At 41.1% G+C, this 15,337-nt stretch overlaps 1 protein-coding gene across 3 annotated transcripts; it reads left to right on the forward strand.

Annotated features, from left to right (window-relative positions):
• Window positions 1-400: 400 nt before the first annotated feature.
• Window positions 401-14,253, forward strand: RAB9A (RAB9A, member RAS oncogene family). 3 transcript variants are annotated; one of them, XM_089511624.1, is made up of 3 exons: window positions 401-501; window positions 7,359-7,394; window positions 13,065-14,253. In XM_089511624.1, the coding sequence occupies exon 3, from the start codon at window positions 13,099-13,101 to the stop codon at window positions 13,702-13,704; it is 606 nt and encodes a 201-aa protein (XP_089367750.1). In that variant the 5' UTR covers window positions 401-501; window positions 7,359-7,394; window positions 13,065-13,098; the 3' UTR covers window positions 13,705-14,253. The 3 variants fall into 3 exon arrangements, with proteins under 3 accessions (XP_089367750.1, XP_089367753.1, XP_089367751.1); XM_089511627.1 differs by lacking the exon at window positions 401-501 and adding an exon at window positions 511-680; XM_089511625.1 differs by lacking the exon at window positions 401-501 and adding an exon at window positions 4,443-5,065.
• The last annotated feature ends 1,084 nt before the right edge of the window (window positions 14,254-15,337 follow it).

Consider the following 15,337-nt stretch of genomic DNA (forward strand, 5'->3'; position numbering starts at 1 on the left):
AATAGCAGCGCTATAAGAGTGTAGTGCAGTAATCTAGTAGGTCTCTGGGAGATGAAGGTTTGAATTCTGACCAGCTGCAGTGGAAACCCTTTCGGTTACCATATCAAACTCAGACTAAATGTCTCCATCAAAACTACGGTTCCCAGAATTCCCTAGCACTGAGCCAGGGCAGTTCAAGCGGCCGGAAACTTTATTATGTCTGCAGTGTGCGTTTTGGAGGCAACAACTCCCACAGACAACACCCCCCCCCCGCCCCAGCAGAAACCAAACAGGCCTCGGAGTGAGCCTGACAGGAGCAGGCCCCGTCTCCATGGAAACAGCCTCTCCGCCATTAAAGTTAAGCGGGCAGCGGGGGGCGTGGCCCTGCTCTGGTCCGACGTCACGTGGGAGGGCCAGGCCCCGCCCCCAACAGCGCAGCCTCCGCCATGTTGTGTTTTCCCCCCAGAGCCTCCTTTGCAGGCAGCTGGCTCCTCTCCTTCTTCGCCCGCCTTCGTCCCAGAGGTGAGCCTGGCCCTTCGCGGGCCTTTTGCCTTGGAGGAAGAGGAGGAGGGGGAGGAGAAGCCAGTCCTGGGCTGCATCCACACTGCAGATATTAACCCGGTTTGGCACCGCTTTAACTCCTTAAACTCCAACTCCCAGAATTCCATAGCAGAGAGCCAGACAAAGAGTTAATTTTAATTGTAATTTAAAAGCCTTTTTTAATTTATAATCTGAGTGTTATTTCATCTTTGGGGATTGTGGGTATTTTATGATTTATTGCATTATGGAATTGTAATTAATGATGATGATGATGATGATGATGACCCTTGGTGGCCCCCCTTCCAAGTCTTTAAGGCTCTTCGGGTGTCCTGGAGGGGAGGGGTTTCTCCATGGTGTGTCTGTATGTCTGTCTGTATGGCCCTCACCCTTCTTGATGCAGATCTCATCCCTTAAGAGTCTATTAGAGTCTAAGGCTTGGAGTCCAAAGGGGATGTGCACCGTTTCCTTTTTACCAGGAATGGAGGAGGAAGAATGGACTAGATGACCCTTGGAGTCCCTTTCCAACTCTTCAGATGTATAAGAGGCGAATAGGAGTTTCTTTGTGTGGTCCTCATCCTTCTTGACCAGTGGTTCTCAAGCTTACTAATGCCGCGACCCTTTAGTACAGTTCCTCATGTTGTGGTGACCCCCAACCATAACATTATATGTGTTTTCCCATAGTCTTTGGTAACCCCTCTGAAAGGGTCGCAGCCCATAGGTTGAGAACCGCTGTTCTTGATGTAAATCTCATTCTTTGGAGTCCAAAGACCCAGTGCTTTGTTTCCTTTTTACCAGGAATGGGAGAAGGAAGACTGGAAAGCGGCTCCCAAGCTTTGGCCTTCCATATGTTTTGGACTCCAGATCCCATCATTCCTGAGTGTTGGCCAAGCTGGCTGCAGCTTCTGGGAACTGAAGTGCACAATGCCCAGAGGATCAAAGTTTGGGAACCACTGAACTAGATGACCTCTCCCCCTTGTTGTTGTTGTTGTTGTTGTTATTACCAGGAATGTACTAGATGACCCTTGCAGCCGCCTTCCAACTCTTCAAGTGTATTAGAGATGAGGTGAAGAGAAGTTTCTTTGTGGTGTGTGTCTGTGTGGTTGTCACCCTTCTTGATGTGACACTCGTTCCTGAAAGAGCCCAGAGGGCCTGTGCATCCTTTTCTGTTTCTACCTGGGACGGCTGTAGGGAGCACAGGACAGCTTTCCTAAACACCTTCTGGACCTCCTGTAAGGAATCCCTTTGCCTCTTGGAGCAGAAGGGCTGGGGTTGCTGATCTACCTTTTCTGTTGTTTCCTCCCGTGATGAAAGATCCCGTGATGCTGAGGCAGGCCAAGGAGCTGTGCGGTTGAGGGAAACAGCGTCTCCTCTATACTTTTCAGCTGGCGGCACGTGACCCATTTATCTCTAGGCCAGTTTCTCAGAACTGATTAAAATCACCAGACTGTCAGGGGACAGCTCCATTTCTTATGTATTTCTCCTGTGTCTTCAATCCCTTCCAGCATCCTCCATATAGAAAAACAGCCACTCCACTCAAAAAGAAAGAATATTGGATTACGCCTGTTTGCTTTACTCCTTTTCCTGAGTTTATTTTGGTTATTATTCCGGTGAAGACAAGCAAGGCGGAATCAGGGTTTTCCCAGCCACCAAAAGTGCACAAAGACAAAGAACGTTTCATTAAAAGTGCATGACATAATGTACTGGGCCTAACCTGAGTACCTTTAATAGTTGGACTGGTTTCTCTTTGGGGATTTTTTAGTATTCTTGTCACAAGGTAGAACAGGAAACGATAAGCTTTTCCTACAACAGATTAAAAGTGTTTCAAATGATTTATTCACAGCTTTGCATAATACTAAGTCTTGTCTGCTTCACCAGTTATCTGAAAGAGAAACTTTCCAGCATGTAAAGGATGGCAGTGGGTTTTGCTGAAGTGAAATTCTTGAGCACAGCAGCCACTGAACATTTGTGGTTTCCTTGTTACAGATGTCTAGTTCTGACAGCATGGCCATCCCCATCCTGTCAGCACTATACATCTGTGACAGGTCTTATGAACACTGAGGAAGTATTTCAACTTTTTCATTTCTCAATATTTGATGAAGGAGATTCTACCACTTTTCGAGTAGACTTACTCTGTTGCCACATATGATTGCAGGTTGCTTCCATACAGTAACCAGAAAACACCAGCTTCTAAAATCTCTTGAAAAAAATCAAGCTGGATTGAGGAAAACAAAATCATACCTGTAAAATGATACTGATTCTGCAATCCTGTATCCACTCATGTGAAATCATAAGGATCTATTGCTGCACAGAAAGGTGCAGAATGAGTATAAATCATTCATGTTGAAGGCTAGGGTTGTCAGGAGTTTAACAAAGCTACAGCTAAAGTGGCACTTCATTGCCATAGCGTGATTCAGTCATGACATATGTTGAGGACTGGAAAAAAATGTAGTTGCATGGTTGTTGGGCACTTGACACTTTGGTGGTGGTGTGTATGAATTTAAAAATGTAACCGTTTCAGAGTTTTTATCAAGAAAGTTCATTGTTCCTGCCCCAGCAGCACATATGATGTAGTCAGAATGTGATAACATAGTGGGATCTCTTGTGCCTCCCAATGTAATCTCACCAGTTGTTTGTCTGGAAGCTCTCCTGGATGTACTGTAATCAGAAGCTGAAGTGCGTTCCAGCAGTCTGGCACAAACCCACTTAGCTTCGTTTGCAGACTTCATTTATTTTCCTTTACATTAAGGTGAGACTACTGCAGTGTAGAACCCAAAAGCACTTCCAGAGCCCACTTGTAATAAAGTGCTTCTAGAACCTTTGCTTCCATTTTGTAATTCCTCATACTGTTTTACATTTCTGTCACCCCTAAAACAGGGTATAACATTATTGGAAGGAAACACATTGAAAGTGTATTAAACAAAGACAAGAAAAGATCTAAAACAGTTTAGAAAAGCCGTTTATGTTCCCCACAGCCATTCCAGGTAAAAAGAAATGGATCCACAGGCCCTTTGGCATAGGTCTAAGGAATGCATTTTACATTAAGGATTTCTGCATCAGGTTCTGTTTAATTTTAACAATTCTTAAAGGAAAAAAACCTCCTGTTTTTAGTTTCTCTAATTGTGTCTTCTGTGCCCTTGAGTGAACTGTTTTCCAAATAATATTTTTGCATAGTTCTCATCTGGCCATGATAGGTACAAGACCTAAACTTTCTTGTTCCCTCTAACCAGTAGTTCTTGTAATACTTGGCTCTGAGTTTCTCTCCGTTCCTGGTAGAAATTAAACATGTAGCTTAATTAGCCAGTTTGAGGCTGAGTGGGTAAAACATCCTTTGCATGAAGAAGATGTCTGCTTCAGTCTGCAGTCAGCACTAAAAAATAATCCTACCTGACCCCAGGAGAGTGGCTTTCAGTGCTAGTAATAGTGGGCAAGATGGTTTGAGTCAGTATTTTCTCAGTTTCAGAGAAGAAGGAAAGGGTGATGGTGAATGCAGCCCTGTGATTTGGGAGAGGCAATAGGGGTTTAATGGCTGACTTCCTTAGTACTACCATACTGTAAAGCTTTTGTATTCAGGTGATCTTTCTTTTTAAATGTGGAAATATTGCAGAAGTGTCTTTATTTGAAAGTTCTGGGACTTTATAGTCAGGCCATTATATCTTTCTTCTGTTATTGAAAAATCTTGCTAAGAAAGTCCCATGATAGGGTCACCTTAGGGTGACCATAAATTGGAAACAACTTGAAGGCACACAACAACAACAACAAGAAAAGTCAGTGCATTATATTTTTTTTCTGTTATTGAATATGAAATGAATATGAAATGCAATTTATGAATTAAACAAAGTTTACAAATTAGTTAACACCATTGCAAAACATTCATACTATGCATTGTATGAATGTTTTGTAATGGTGTTAATTGGAACCATTAATTTATTTAAACCATTGGCCCTCTGTATTTATGGATTCTGCACCCACGCATTCAACCAGCCATGGTTCAAAAGTATTAACAAACACGAATTCCAAAAAGCAAACCTTGATTTGGCCATTTTATATAAGAGACCATTTTACTGTGCCATTGCATATAATGGGACTTGAGCATCCACAGATTTTGGCATGGGGGGGGGGGGGAAATCCATGGAATCAAACTCCAGTATATACTGATGGCCCACTGTATATAATATGGCCTCCAGAGTTAATATCTCTTTCAACTAATTGCATCATTCCATATGTGACCATGAGTGATCTGGGCTTGTCTTCTTGGGGTTCACTATTTATATAATATCTTGAAAATGTATTGATAGAATTTAAAGACATAGCTTTGTTAATCTGGATCAGTACACAAAGGGATATTATCTTTGAGACTAACTGAGTGACAGAAGATTTTAGGATAAGCTTTTGTAGATTTAGGGCCAGAGCAGACAGGTGGGGAAAAGTGGCTTGATCCTGGTTTTTCCAAAAGCGGGTCAAAACACCGCTGTCGGCATAGCCCACTCCCAAGATGGGCTGAATACACGTGGCCGGAACAAGGTGCAATATCAAGTCGTGTCACTGGGTAATTGTTTTTGTTGCCTTCCCACCATGCATATGCACTGTTGCACAAACACACTGCCTGTAACCTCCCATGTACCTCCCATATCTGCGCAGATGCCATCCTTTTACATGGCCACCCCTTTGATTGGCCACAGAGTCACATGTGCAATGCTCTGTTGGTACAGGGCATTGGTACATCATTGTGCGAATGATACATTGGCAAAGTGCAATCATAGAGGCCCCATTCCCATTACATGTCCCCTTGACCCCATCCCCCCGTTGGACTGTCTGGCTTGTGTATATTGTAATTAAATCCATTGGAGTTGTGGGATGTTTATATGCAGGTGCGAGGATGTGCATTTTCCTGGAGTATCAGCTCCTTTTCGCTCTGTTTTTTAACCCCATAGCATGGTTTGGTTTCAGTTTCCACCCACTGTGGAGGAGTGTGTCATATAAATGCCCCACCTTCAAAGTGGCTGGAAGCTTCTTCATTTTGCCCATCTGTTTCACCCCTAAATCTACTGAGACTCAGGGCCCAAACAGACAGGCCAAAATAAAACTGCTTTGGGTCACTTTGGAGGTATGCGATTTAAATGACACATCTTAAAGAGTCCAGAAGCTGCACCAAAGCTGTGCTCCAGTCCTTAAGACTGGAGCGTTGAGTAGTCTGCAAAAAACATGTAATAAATGTGTTGTGTTTGCCAGTTATATCCATGCCAAAATTAATAGATTTGTTTCAGACGTTTGTGCATCCATTATATTGAATGTTCTTGATAACACATGTAATTCTGGACCATTTTATTGAATTTTTTGCTAACATGCAAGAACACACAGGCTTTGATTTCAATAGGAATTAAGGAGCCTACTTGCAGGAATGCAATTGCCACTCTTTTGATTATTTCTGTGGGTCTCTGCAGTTCCCATTGCATTATGTGCTATTAAGTTGGGCAGTCAGGGTTAGCTACCTTTAACATAGATTTTTATCTTACATATAATTTAATTGATGATTCAGAATACATTGTTACAAGCTGTAATTCAAAAATAGTTGAAATAATCTGTTGAAAACAGTACGTGTTAGTTATATAGTTAATCTGAATGTGTGTGGCTGACTCTAAATGGGCTTATTCTTAGAGATTCTAAGAAATGGGCTGCAGATGCACTATAAACTGGGAGACAAAGTACAGAATCAGTACCATCCATCAAATTCCTTCTTTTCCTAAACAGACCCTATTCAGCCCCCAGAATATTTAGAAAATATTAAAGTTTTAAACATTTTTTTAAAGTAACTGAAAAGTACAGTTTAGCTCATTTTTCCACAACATGTTTAGATACTATGTGCCTTCAAGTCATTTGCAACTTATGACGACCCTAAGATGATACTGTCATAGGGGTTTCTTGGCAGGTTTCTTCAGAGGGCATTTGCCATTGCCAGCCTCTGTTTGGATACTGTAGTAATTTCCAATGGGTCAAAAAGTGCCAATACAAAAAAGCACTTCAGTACATAACTGGGGAAGTGTTCAGTTACTAGACTTGTAAATTGTAAACATCTTTAGCATCAAATTTGATCCATGTTCATATACATTTTCAGTTCAAACTATTTATAAACATATGTATGTTTAGGTAAATAGCATAATAATATTATCATTCCTTGTTGATTGTGGGATTGCACACACAGATACATATGCATGCATGTGTATATAAACACACACTATGTACACTTTTCCATTTGATTGATGGGAGTTGCAGCACAACATATCTTAACTCTGAAAGACTGTATTCTCCCATAAGAGCTTGCTTTCATTTTGAGATGTTAGGAGACGACCTCTTCTCAGTCTTCACAGGCAAAAGAAGTCCTTTTTGCTGGCTGATCCCACACTGTTCTTCTGGAGGTTAGACTCTCCTTGCCCTTCTGCTTGCTGGTGAAGACATTTTTATTCCAACAGGCTTTTGGGAACTTAGTATTTATAAGAAAAAGACTCTAGCTTTGTAAGCTTCCTTGTCTAGTATGCGTTCACTGAATACATACCTAGGGTTTCAAGATTCATCATTAAAAAGAATCCTAGCAGCTTGAAAAGTAATAGCCAGCAGTTTCACTTCATCAGAATGGAATTGTCCTTGGCTAAACAGTTGTGTAATAATACTTTGTGTTTCATCTGCTTGGTAAGAATAATTGGCTTCTGAATGTCTATTGTAATGTGAAATCTTAAACATACAGTGTATCATGATAAAATGCTAAACATATCTGTTCTCTTTTTAAATGCGTGGTTATAGTGTGGCCTGTAGTAATACATTGTCTTTTTTCTTTTTCTTTGCAGGTATTTCATTATAATGATTTAAAGTGAACAGTAAAGGTAACTATTATGATAAAATACTTCATTTTTAATGTGAGTTAAGGGAAGAATTGAGATGATACCAGAAAATACAGCAGTGGTAGCTCTGAATCATTACATCTTAATAATTTTAATAGAATATATATCTCTTTTTATAAAGGAGCGATGAAATAATAGATGATCCACATTTAAAAACAATGGGGGGAAAGTTGAATATTTATTTTGTATCATGCCTTTCTTTTCTGTAGAAAATTTGGATCAGCTAGGGGAAAAGACTACAATAATAGCATATCCTATATTGTACAAGCGCTTCCTATATTGTACAGATGTGCTAACTATGCCGCATTCATAATTATAATACATTCATAATTCTTATCTTAAATTCAGAGCTATTGATAGTTTCTCATGTAGCAGATCTTTGAAAGTGAGGGAAACTTTGTAAAGCAGTTTGTTTTAAGGCATGGGAATCTATCACTGAAAGGGCTGTATGGATTGCTGGATGTCCTTCTGGCATACTGAAATTTCCCATACCCCACTGAATATCCTCAAAACCTGCTCCTTGTGGTTAGAATGTGCCCTGGAGCTGGTTTTTTGGTGTGCACCAACATCATAGTGGATTTAAATCAAAGACCAAATGTTAAAGAAAGAAAAATTAAAACTCATTGGCATGTTGAAGCTGTTGTATGCCTTTAAAATAAGTCCCTGGACCTGGGCCTAGGGTTCTGATACAAAGTACCATGAATAGCAAACAAACAGCTGCTAACACTGTTCCACAAATGCTTGCTTAAGAGTTCATTAACTTCTGTAATGGGTAGGTTCTGTAGCAGTTCTCATGTTTCTGCTTGCTCAAGGTTACATAAGCAGAAGTGGCACTTTTGCTTTTTATTCATTCTGTGTTTAATATTCTACTGAGCTAGTGTGGAAAATTGAACACCTTCTAATGAGCAAAGATACCTTAGCATACATCTTCATTTAGTGAAGAAGAATAGCTCTGTGGTCTCTTGTTCTGTGCCTTCAAGCTGTTCCTGACTTGTGGCAACCCTAAGGCGAACCTATTATGGTTATGATTTGCTCAGAGGTTTGTCATTGTCTAACTCTGATGCTGAGAGCATATGACTTGCCCAGGGTCACCCAGAGGGTTTCATGGCCGAGCTGGAAATTGCATCTTGTATTCCAGTTTCAATCTAACACTCAAACCACTACACCATGCTGGCTCTTACTAAGAATGATAAAGTCTGAAGGAAGTACAGGTTGAGTCTCCCTTATCTGGAATTCTGAAATCTGAAATATTCCATAATCCAAAATTATTCATATTGGTTGCTGAGATAGTGACACCTTTGCTTTCTGACAGTTCAGTGTACACAGACTTTATTTCGTGCACAACATTATTTTTAAAAATGTGTACAAAATTATCTTCAGGCTGTGTGTATGACATGTATACAGCAGAGAAATGAATACCATGTTTTCACATGGGTCCCATCTCCAAGATCTTTCATTACATGTGTCCAAAATCTGAAAAACTCCAAAATCCAAAACACTTCTGGTCAAAAGCATTTACAATAAGAGAGACTCAGCCTATACAGAAAGTAAGAAGTAACAAAGTAATCATCACCATTAGATCAGTAGAAACCTACAATTAGAAATGTGGTTAATTAGGTTGAAACCCCCATCCATCCACCTCCAGTAAGGTATTCTTCAACAACCGAAACAAAATGTGTTGGCATCAACAACGTAGAAAATGGCAGGATTGTTCTATCAGTTTATTATTTTGACCCTATCAGTCAGCTCCCTCCTCAGTATGACATCCCTTCAAGTATTTAAATAGGGCTATCATATCACCTCTTAACCTTCATTTCTCCAGGCTAAACATCCCCAGCTCCCTGAGTCGTTCCTCATAGGACATGGTTTCCAGACCCTTCACCATTTTAGTCACTCTTTGGACATGCTCCAGTTTCTCAATGTCCTTTTTAAATTGTGGTGCCCAGAACTGGACACAATATTCCAGGTGGGGCCTGACCAGAGCAGAATAGAGTGGCACTATTACTTCCCTTGATCTAGACACTATACTTCTATTGATGCAGCCTAAAATTGCATTGGCCTTGTTAGCTGCCGCATCGCACTGCTGACTCATGTTCAACTTGTGGTCTACTTGGATTCCCAGATCCCTTTCACATGTAGTCTCATTCAGTCAGGTGTCCCCCATCCTATATCTGTGCATTTTATTTTTCTGCCCTAGATGCAGTACCTTACATTTCTCCCCGTTGAAGTTCATTTTGTTAGCTGTGGCCCAACTTTCTAGTCTATTCAGGTCATTTTGAATTTTGATCCTGTCCTCTGTGGTATATAATTTTTTGTTTTCATTTTTTTGAAAGCTAAAGTTTTGAATGCTAAAATGACTTTGTGAACATTAGTTTACTGAGTAAAGCTGCTGTTTTACAACAGTGACTTGAGAGTGGAGTATTTGAGAGAACATCTGTTGATTTGGCTAGTGCCCCAGCAAAGGTGTGTGGGTGTGTGTATTTGTGTGCAAAAGATGGAAAGTTGTCATGGGGCATGACTTCAGAGGAAAACAGAACACTGAATGATGGCATTTCCCACAATAGTGCTTTTTTCAAGTTTTCCTTCCTTTTGGGATGTAATCAGTCTTCAAAGGGGACATTTTTATTTATTTGGCTTAGCTGTACCCTACCTTATTGTTTGCTTCAAACTGGCTTAGAAAAAAGTTACAAAATAATAAAATCAGCCAGTAAAACAGATCTATCCAAGATAGCAGTATTCCATCACAGACTATTTGTTAACAAAGGAGCAGCTGAATAGGTATCTACTTCTTGTGCCAGTGAGTCTTAGAAGGTACTGAAGGAAATAATTAAAGAGAAATGCTTGGTGCTGGCAATTGGTTGTGTTATTCCAGTTGCATTGCACTGCATAACAAGGACATCTGGTGTCAAGTCTATTGCACTGGTTTCTCAGATATGCAGTATGTTATTTGGGAAGGACTGAAAATCAGATAGAGTACATGTTTTGCTTGAATGGGCTCCATCCCTGTTATTGCCATGCAAAGGAAGAAGAGAATCTGGCAGAAAACTTGGAGAGCACTTCCGTTGATTATTGACAGTATAGTCAGTGCTCTGTATCCATGGATTCAACCATCCATGGATTGAAAATATTTTTGTTAAAAATTGAAAAAGCAAACCTTGCTTTTGCCATTTTACATAAAGGACACCATTTTATTACACCATTGAATATAATGGGACTAGAGGATCCATGGAATTTTGTATCCATGGGAGGTATGGAACCAAATCCCAGTGGATACCAAGGGCCCACTATAATAGGCTAGATGGACCTTTTTTGGTATAAGGCAGCTAGTATGAAGGGAAGAAAACCAGTGTGGTGTAGTGGTTTGAGCACTGAGTTTCGACTCTGGAGACCAGGGTTTGAATCTCCACTGGGGCATGGAAACCCATTGGGTGATCTTGGGCAAATCACCTCAGAGAGAGGCAAAGGCAAAACCACTCCAAACAAATTCTTGCCAAGAAAACATCATGGTAGGGTCACCTTAGAGTCACCATAAGTTGGAAATGAAGGCATACATCAGCCAACATGAAGGGATGTTACAAGGGAATAAATACCTCTGTAATATAGGAACATTCACTCTGTGAATTAATTTATTTTACTTTATTTATATTTATTCATTGATTGAAACACTTCTATCCCATCTTTTATCACAGAATTTCAGGGCAGTAGACAATACAGTTGGCCCTTCCCTTATGCGAGGGATCCGTTCTGGACCCTGCCGTGTAAGGGAAATACCGCATAAACTCAAGCCCCATTAGAAACAATGAGGCTCGTTCCTGCAACGTGCACAGGGCACGCGCCACATTGTTTATCTGGGGCACGGGAGAAGCCTTTACAGCGTATTCTGGAAGCCACATATAGCGCACCCGCATATGACGCGGGTGCACTGTACAAACAAATTAAAACATTTCCAGATTGAAAGCATAAATAATTTGAGCAATATGTTGTGTGCCTTGAAGTCATTTTGGACTTATGGTGTCCCTAAGGCTCACCTATAATGGGGTTGACATGGTAAGTTTTCAGAAACTAGTGCAAAAGATGCTACTAATATTATAACAGCTTTTGGAGAAGCTGTAGAAATAGTTCTTGCTATTGGTGACAAGTGATACTGCTTGATTCAAACTGACCCAGAGCCGGAACAAAAAACCAGCTTCTGGGCAGCTGTGGGGGGACGTGGTGTGGCGTTTTGACACCGCATGCCCCCAAGATGCCTAGAAGCTACTCAACCAATCACATGGGGGTGGCTTCAAGACGCTCTGGGGTTATGACGTTTTGATGATGCATGCCCCCAGAGCAGCTTAGAGCTGCCTTGGGGTTGCAGCAGAGCCGCTTAAGGTGGATCTTTTCTGCTCTTACTGAGTCAGCTCTGGGGCAGATTGGGGCTGCGGCATGTGGTTGCTATGGTGGCCCCTATCATCCCCTTTGGGGCAGTCTGTTTCACCCCTCAGTTAACCTTCACTGGAAGCCAGCACATGGGTGCAACTGTATTCTGTTACATATTCCTCTTCAAACTTGACTTGGACCAATTCAATGACACTACCAGTTCATTTTGGAAAGAGAGTAGGAAGGCCCTTGCTTTCTATGCTATTTGCCTTCCCATGCCATTTACTCTCCCCCCAAATTCCCTTTCAGTGTTAGGGACTGAGCAATCTTAGAAATCCTGCAGCTGTCTGACATAATTCAAGATGACTGCAATTTAAAAGGATAGTGGAGTCACACTAATGGTAATAATGATTTTCAGCAGCGTTGCCAATTTCCGGGGAATTCCCTGGAATCCAGGAAATTTAATTAATTTCTTTCCGGGGATTTTGACTGAATATTCCAGTAAATATTGGGGAATTCCGGGGATTTTGGTAAAACATTCCGGGGGGTATCTTCGAGGCTTTTTGGCAAAACTGGTTTTCAGATACATCTCAAGCTTTATCCAGATGAATGAAAATCATGATCTTAAGCCATCAGGCCTGCTGTTTCAGTGTACTATCAGTTTGAATGGTATGAGGATTTCTCTTTAACATTTAATACTTCTGATTGCATTAAAATCCATCTTCCATTTTTTATGAGTAAGTATTGGTTCTTTTAGCTGTTGTATTTATAGCCATATTGTGATATTAGTGAAAGATGTTTATCTCTCTCTCTGGCTTTGCTTCGTGAACGAAGATTCAGGAAGGACTCATCGCGCGCTTTGTACAAGCGTGTTGGTGACTAAAAAGGCTAATCCAGGACAAACAGGTCAGGTTGCAGAAAGCACAGCGGAAAGTCTCTTTGGGTGATGTTTCCAGGTTGTGGTTCTTTCTGCGTTGTCGTTTCTCTTCGAGACTCGTTCAGCGTGAGCTTTCGAAAAAAGCTGCAGCATCATGGATAGTGCATCTCCATGCCTCCCGATGCTTCCATATGGGCAATGAGGGCAGAATCATCAGCAAAAAGCAGCTCACGGACTAGATAGTTTAGAGTCTTAGCACGGGCCCTCAGGTGGCTTAGGTTAAACAGGCTTACACTTACTTTATGAGTAAGTGTTCTTTTAGCTGTTGTATTTATAGCCATATTGTGATATTAGTGAAAGATGTTTATGTAGCATATAGAAATATATATGTGAACAGTGTCTTGTTTGTCTTTCAGAACTGGCCATTAGAAAGGATCCAGTCTTGAAACAATGGCAGCAAAATCATCACTCCTGAAAGTAATTCTTCTAGGAGATGGAGGAGTTGGGAAGAGTTCAATCATGAACAGATACGTCACTAACAAGTTCGACACTCAGCTGTTCCACACAATAGGTGTAGAGTTCTTAAATAAAGATTTGGAAGTGGATGGACACTTTGTTACAATGCAGATATGGGACACGGCAGGTCAAGAACGATTTAGGAGCTTACGGACTCCTTTCTACAGAGGTTCTGACTGTTGTCTTCTCACTTTCAGTGTGGATGACTCTCAAAGTTTCCAAAACCTGGGTAACTGGAAGAAGGAATTCATTTACTATGCAGATGTGAAAGATCCTGAAACATTTCCTTTTGTGATATTGGGTAACAAAATAGATATAAGCGAACGGCAAGTGTCTACAGAAGAAGCCCAGCTGTGGTGCAAAAACAATGGCAACCATCCTTACTTTGAAACCAGTGCAAAAGATTCCACTAATGTTGCAGCAGCTTTTGAAGAAGCTGTTCGAAGAGTGCTTGCCACTGACGATAGGTCAGATCACTTGATTCAAACTGATACAATTAACCTTCACCGGAAGCCCAAGCCTGCTTCATCATGCTGTTGACTAATTAGTTTTATTTCTTGGTCATATATCATCCTAACTTAACTTGGAATAATAAATATGATTCAGTGGGTGCCACTCTAATATATTATATTGTAATATCTTACTGCTTTATGTGTCAGCCAGAGGAGAGTTTCTCTTCAGTAAGTGACCTATTGCTAAATTAGTGGTGTCTTATATCTGGGAAGGTACCAGTTCAAGAGTTCATTTAATTTAAACATGTCATTTAAAAATTAATAAATTATATACTAAAACTTGAATGTTCTAGAAGCACTACTTGGGGGACTTGTTCTGAAATTGATGCAGAAGAATTTTTAATATGTACATATATATTTTTATGAGATCACTAGTCCATGTTTTGCTTCACTAAAACATTTTTTATAAAGCAATAATAGTAGGTATTAGGGTATTGTTCCAATGTCCATCTTCAATGTGATTTTTTTTGTTTAAATTAAGCTAATATAAACACCTTAAGGGCTTTTGCTGTTTGCCTAGTATCACTGAACTGCCTGTAGATTTTAAGGTAGGAAATAAATATGCATACATAGACCCTGTGTGTGTTGTTTGTTGTGTGTGTCTATCTGATGTCATACTTTGCTGACAGGAAATCTATGGCTGTCACTGTTAGAGAAATACTGGCATTTTGAATTATATGTAGATCAGCAGTTCCCAACCATTGTTGGTCCGTGACCCCCTTGCGGGCAAAAGTCCCGCCCGCGACCTCCCTCATTGGTTGCGAGGCCAGGTAGGGGCGGGACTTTCAACCGCCTACAAGCCCCAGTGGCCTTTGCGGCCAGAAGTCCCGCCCCTACCTGGCCTCCAAACCAATCAGGGAGGCCACTGGCAAAAAAGGGGTGGAACTTCCGGCTGCAAAGGCTGCTGGGGCTTGCAGCCCCATCCTTGTCGCCTGGCACCCGCGGGGAGAAGCAGAGGAAGAGGAGGCGGCCTCATCCCTTTCCCCTTCTCACGGGTGCCTTCGTTGGCACTCGCGAGTAGAAGGGAAGAGGAGGCAGTGGCCCCGGCCTTCTTGCGGTTGCCGGCGCTAGTGCTGGCACTTGCAGGGGAAGAGGGAGGAGGGGGAGGCAGGGGGGATCCCAATCTGGCGACACCCAAGAAAGGGTCGAGTGACCCCCAAAGGGGTCGCGACCCCCAGGTTGGGAACCCCTGATGTAGATGTTTAATAATGAAGAAGACAATAGTTAATGTAAACATATTTTCAGAAGGTTATAGTTTTTGAAAGTTGGGCCTTGAGCACTTTGTCATTGATGTTAGCTCTTTGACACTATTAATTTTAGTTCTCTCAGTTGTCATTCTTGGCTGATAGCTATTTGGGTTGTAGGACTGAAAAGCAAGATAACTTGCTACAAGTCACGTGGTTAAATCACAGGTGTCTGTGTATGTTGGTGGAATAAAAGTGAGAAGGGGAAGCTTTGTTGTAAGTGGTTAACTTCTCAATCGTCCTTCATGTCTTAACCATGTTTAACTAAGATTTAGGAGAACAGTTGTTTTCAAGTGCCATTTTGTGACTTCATACTTAATATTGTATGCTAAAAGTTTGTTTTTTAAATCTTACTACATATGCTTACAGCAAGTGAAAACAAATAACCCATAAATCAGATTTAGCCAAATTCAAAAG

This window comes from Sceloporus occidentalis, unplaced genomic scaffold (assembly GCF_023333645.1).
Source record: "Sceloporus occidentalis isolate IW3139 unplaced genomic scaffold, rSceOcc1.0.p SCAF_2, whole genome shotgun sequence".
NCBI classification, from domain to species: Eukaryota; Metazoa; Chordata; class Lepidosauria; order Squamata; family Phrynosomatidae; genus Sceloporus; species Sceloporus occidentalis.

Coding starts and splice junctions, on each gene's coding strand:
- RAB9A (XM_089511624.1), top strand. CDS start 13,099: ATGGCAGCAAAATCATCACTCCTGAAAGTAATTCTTCTAGGAGATGGA.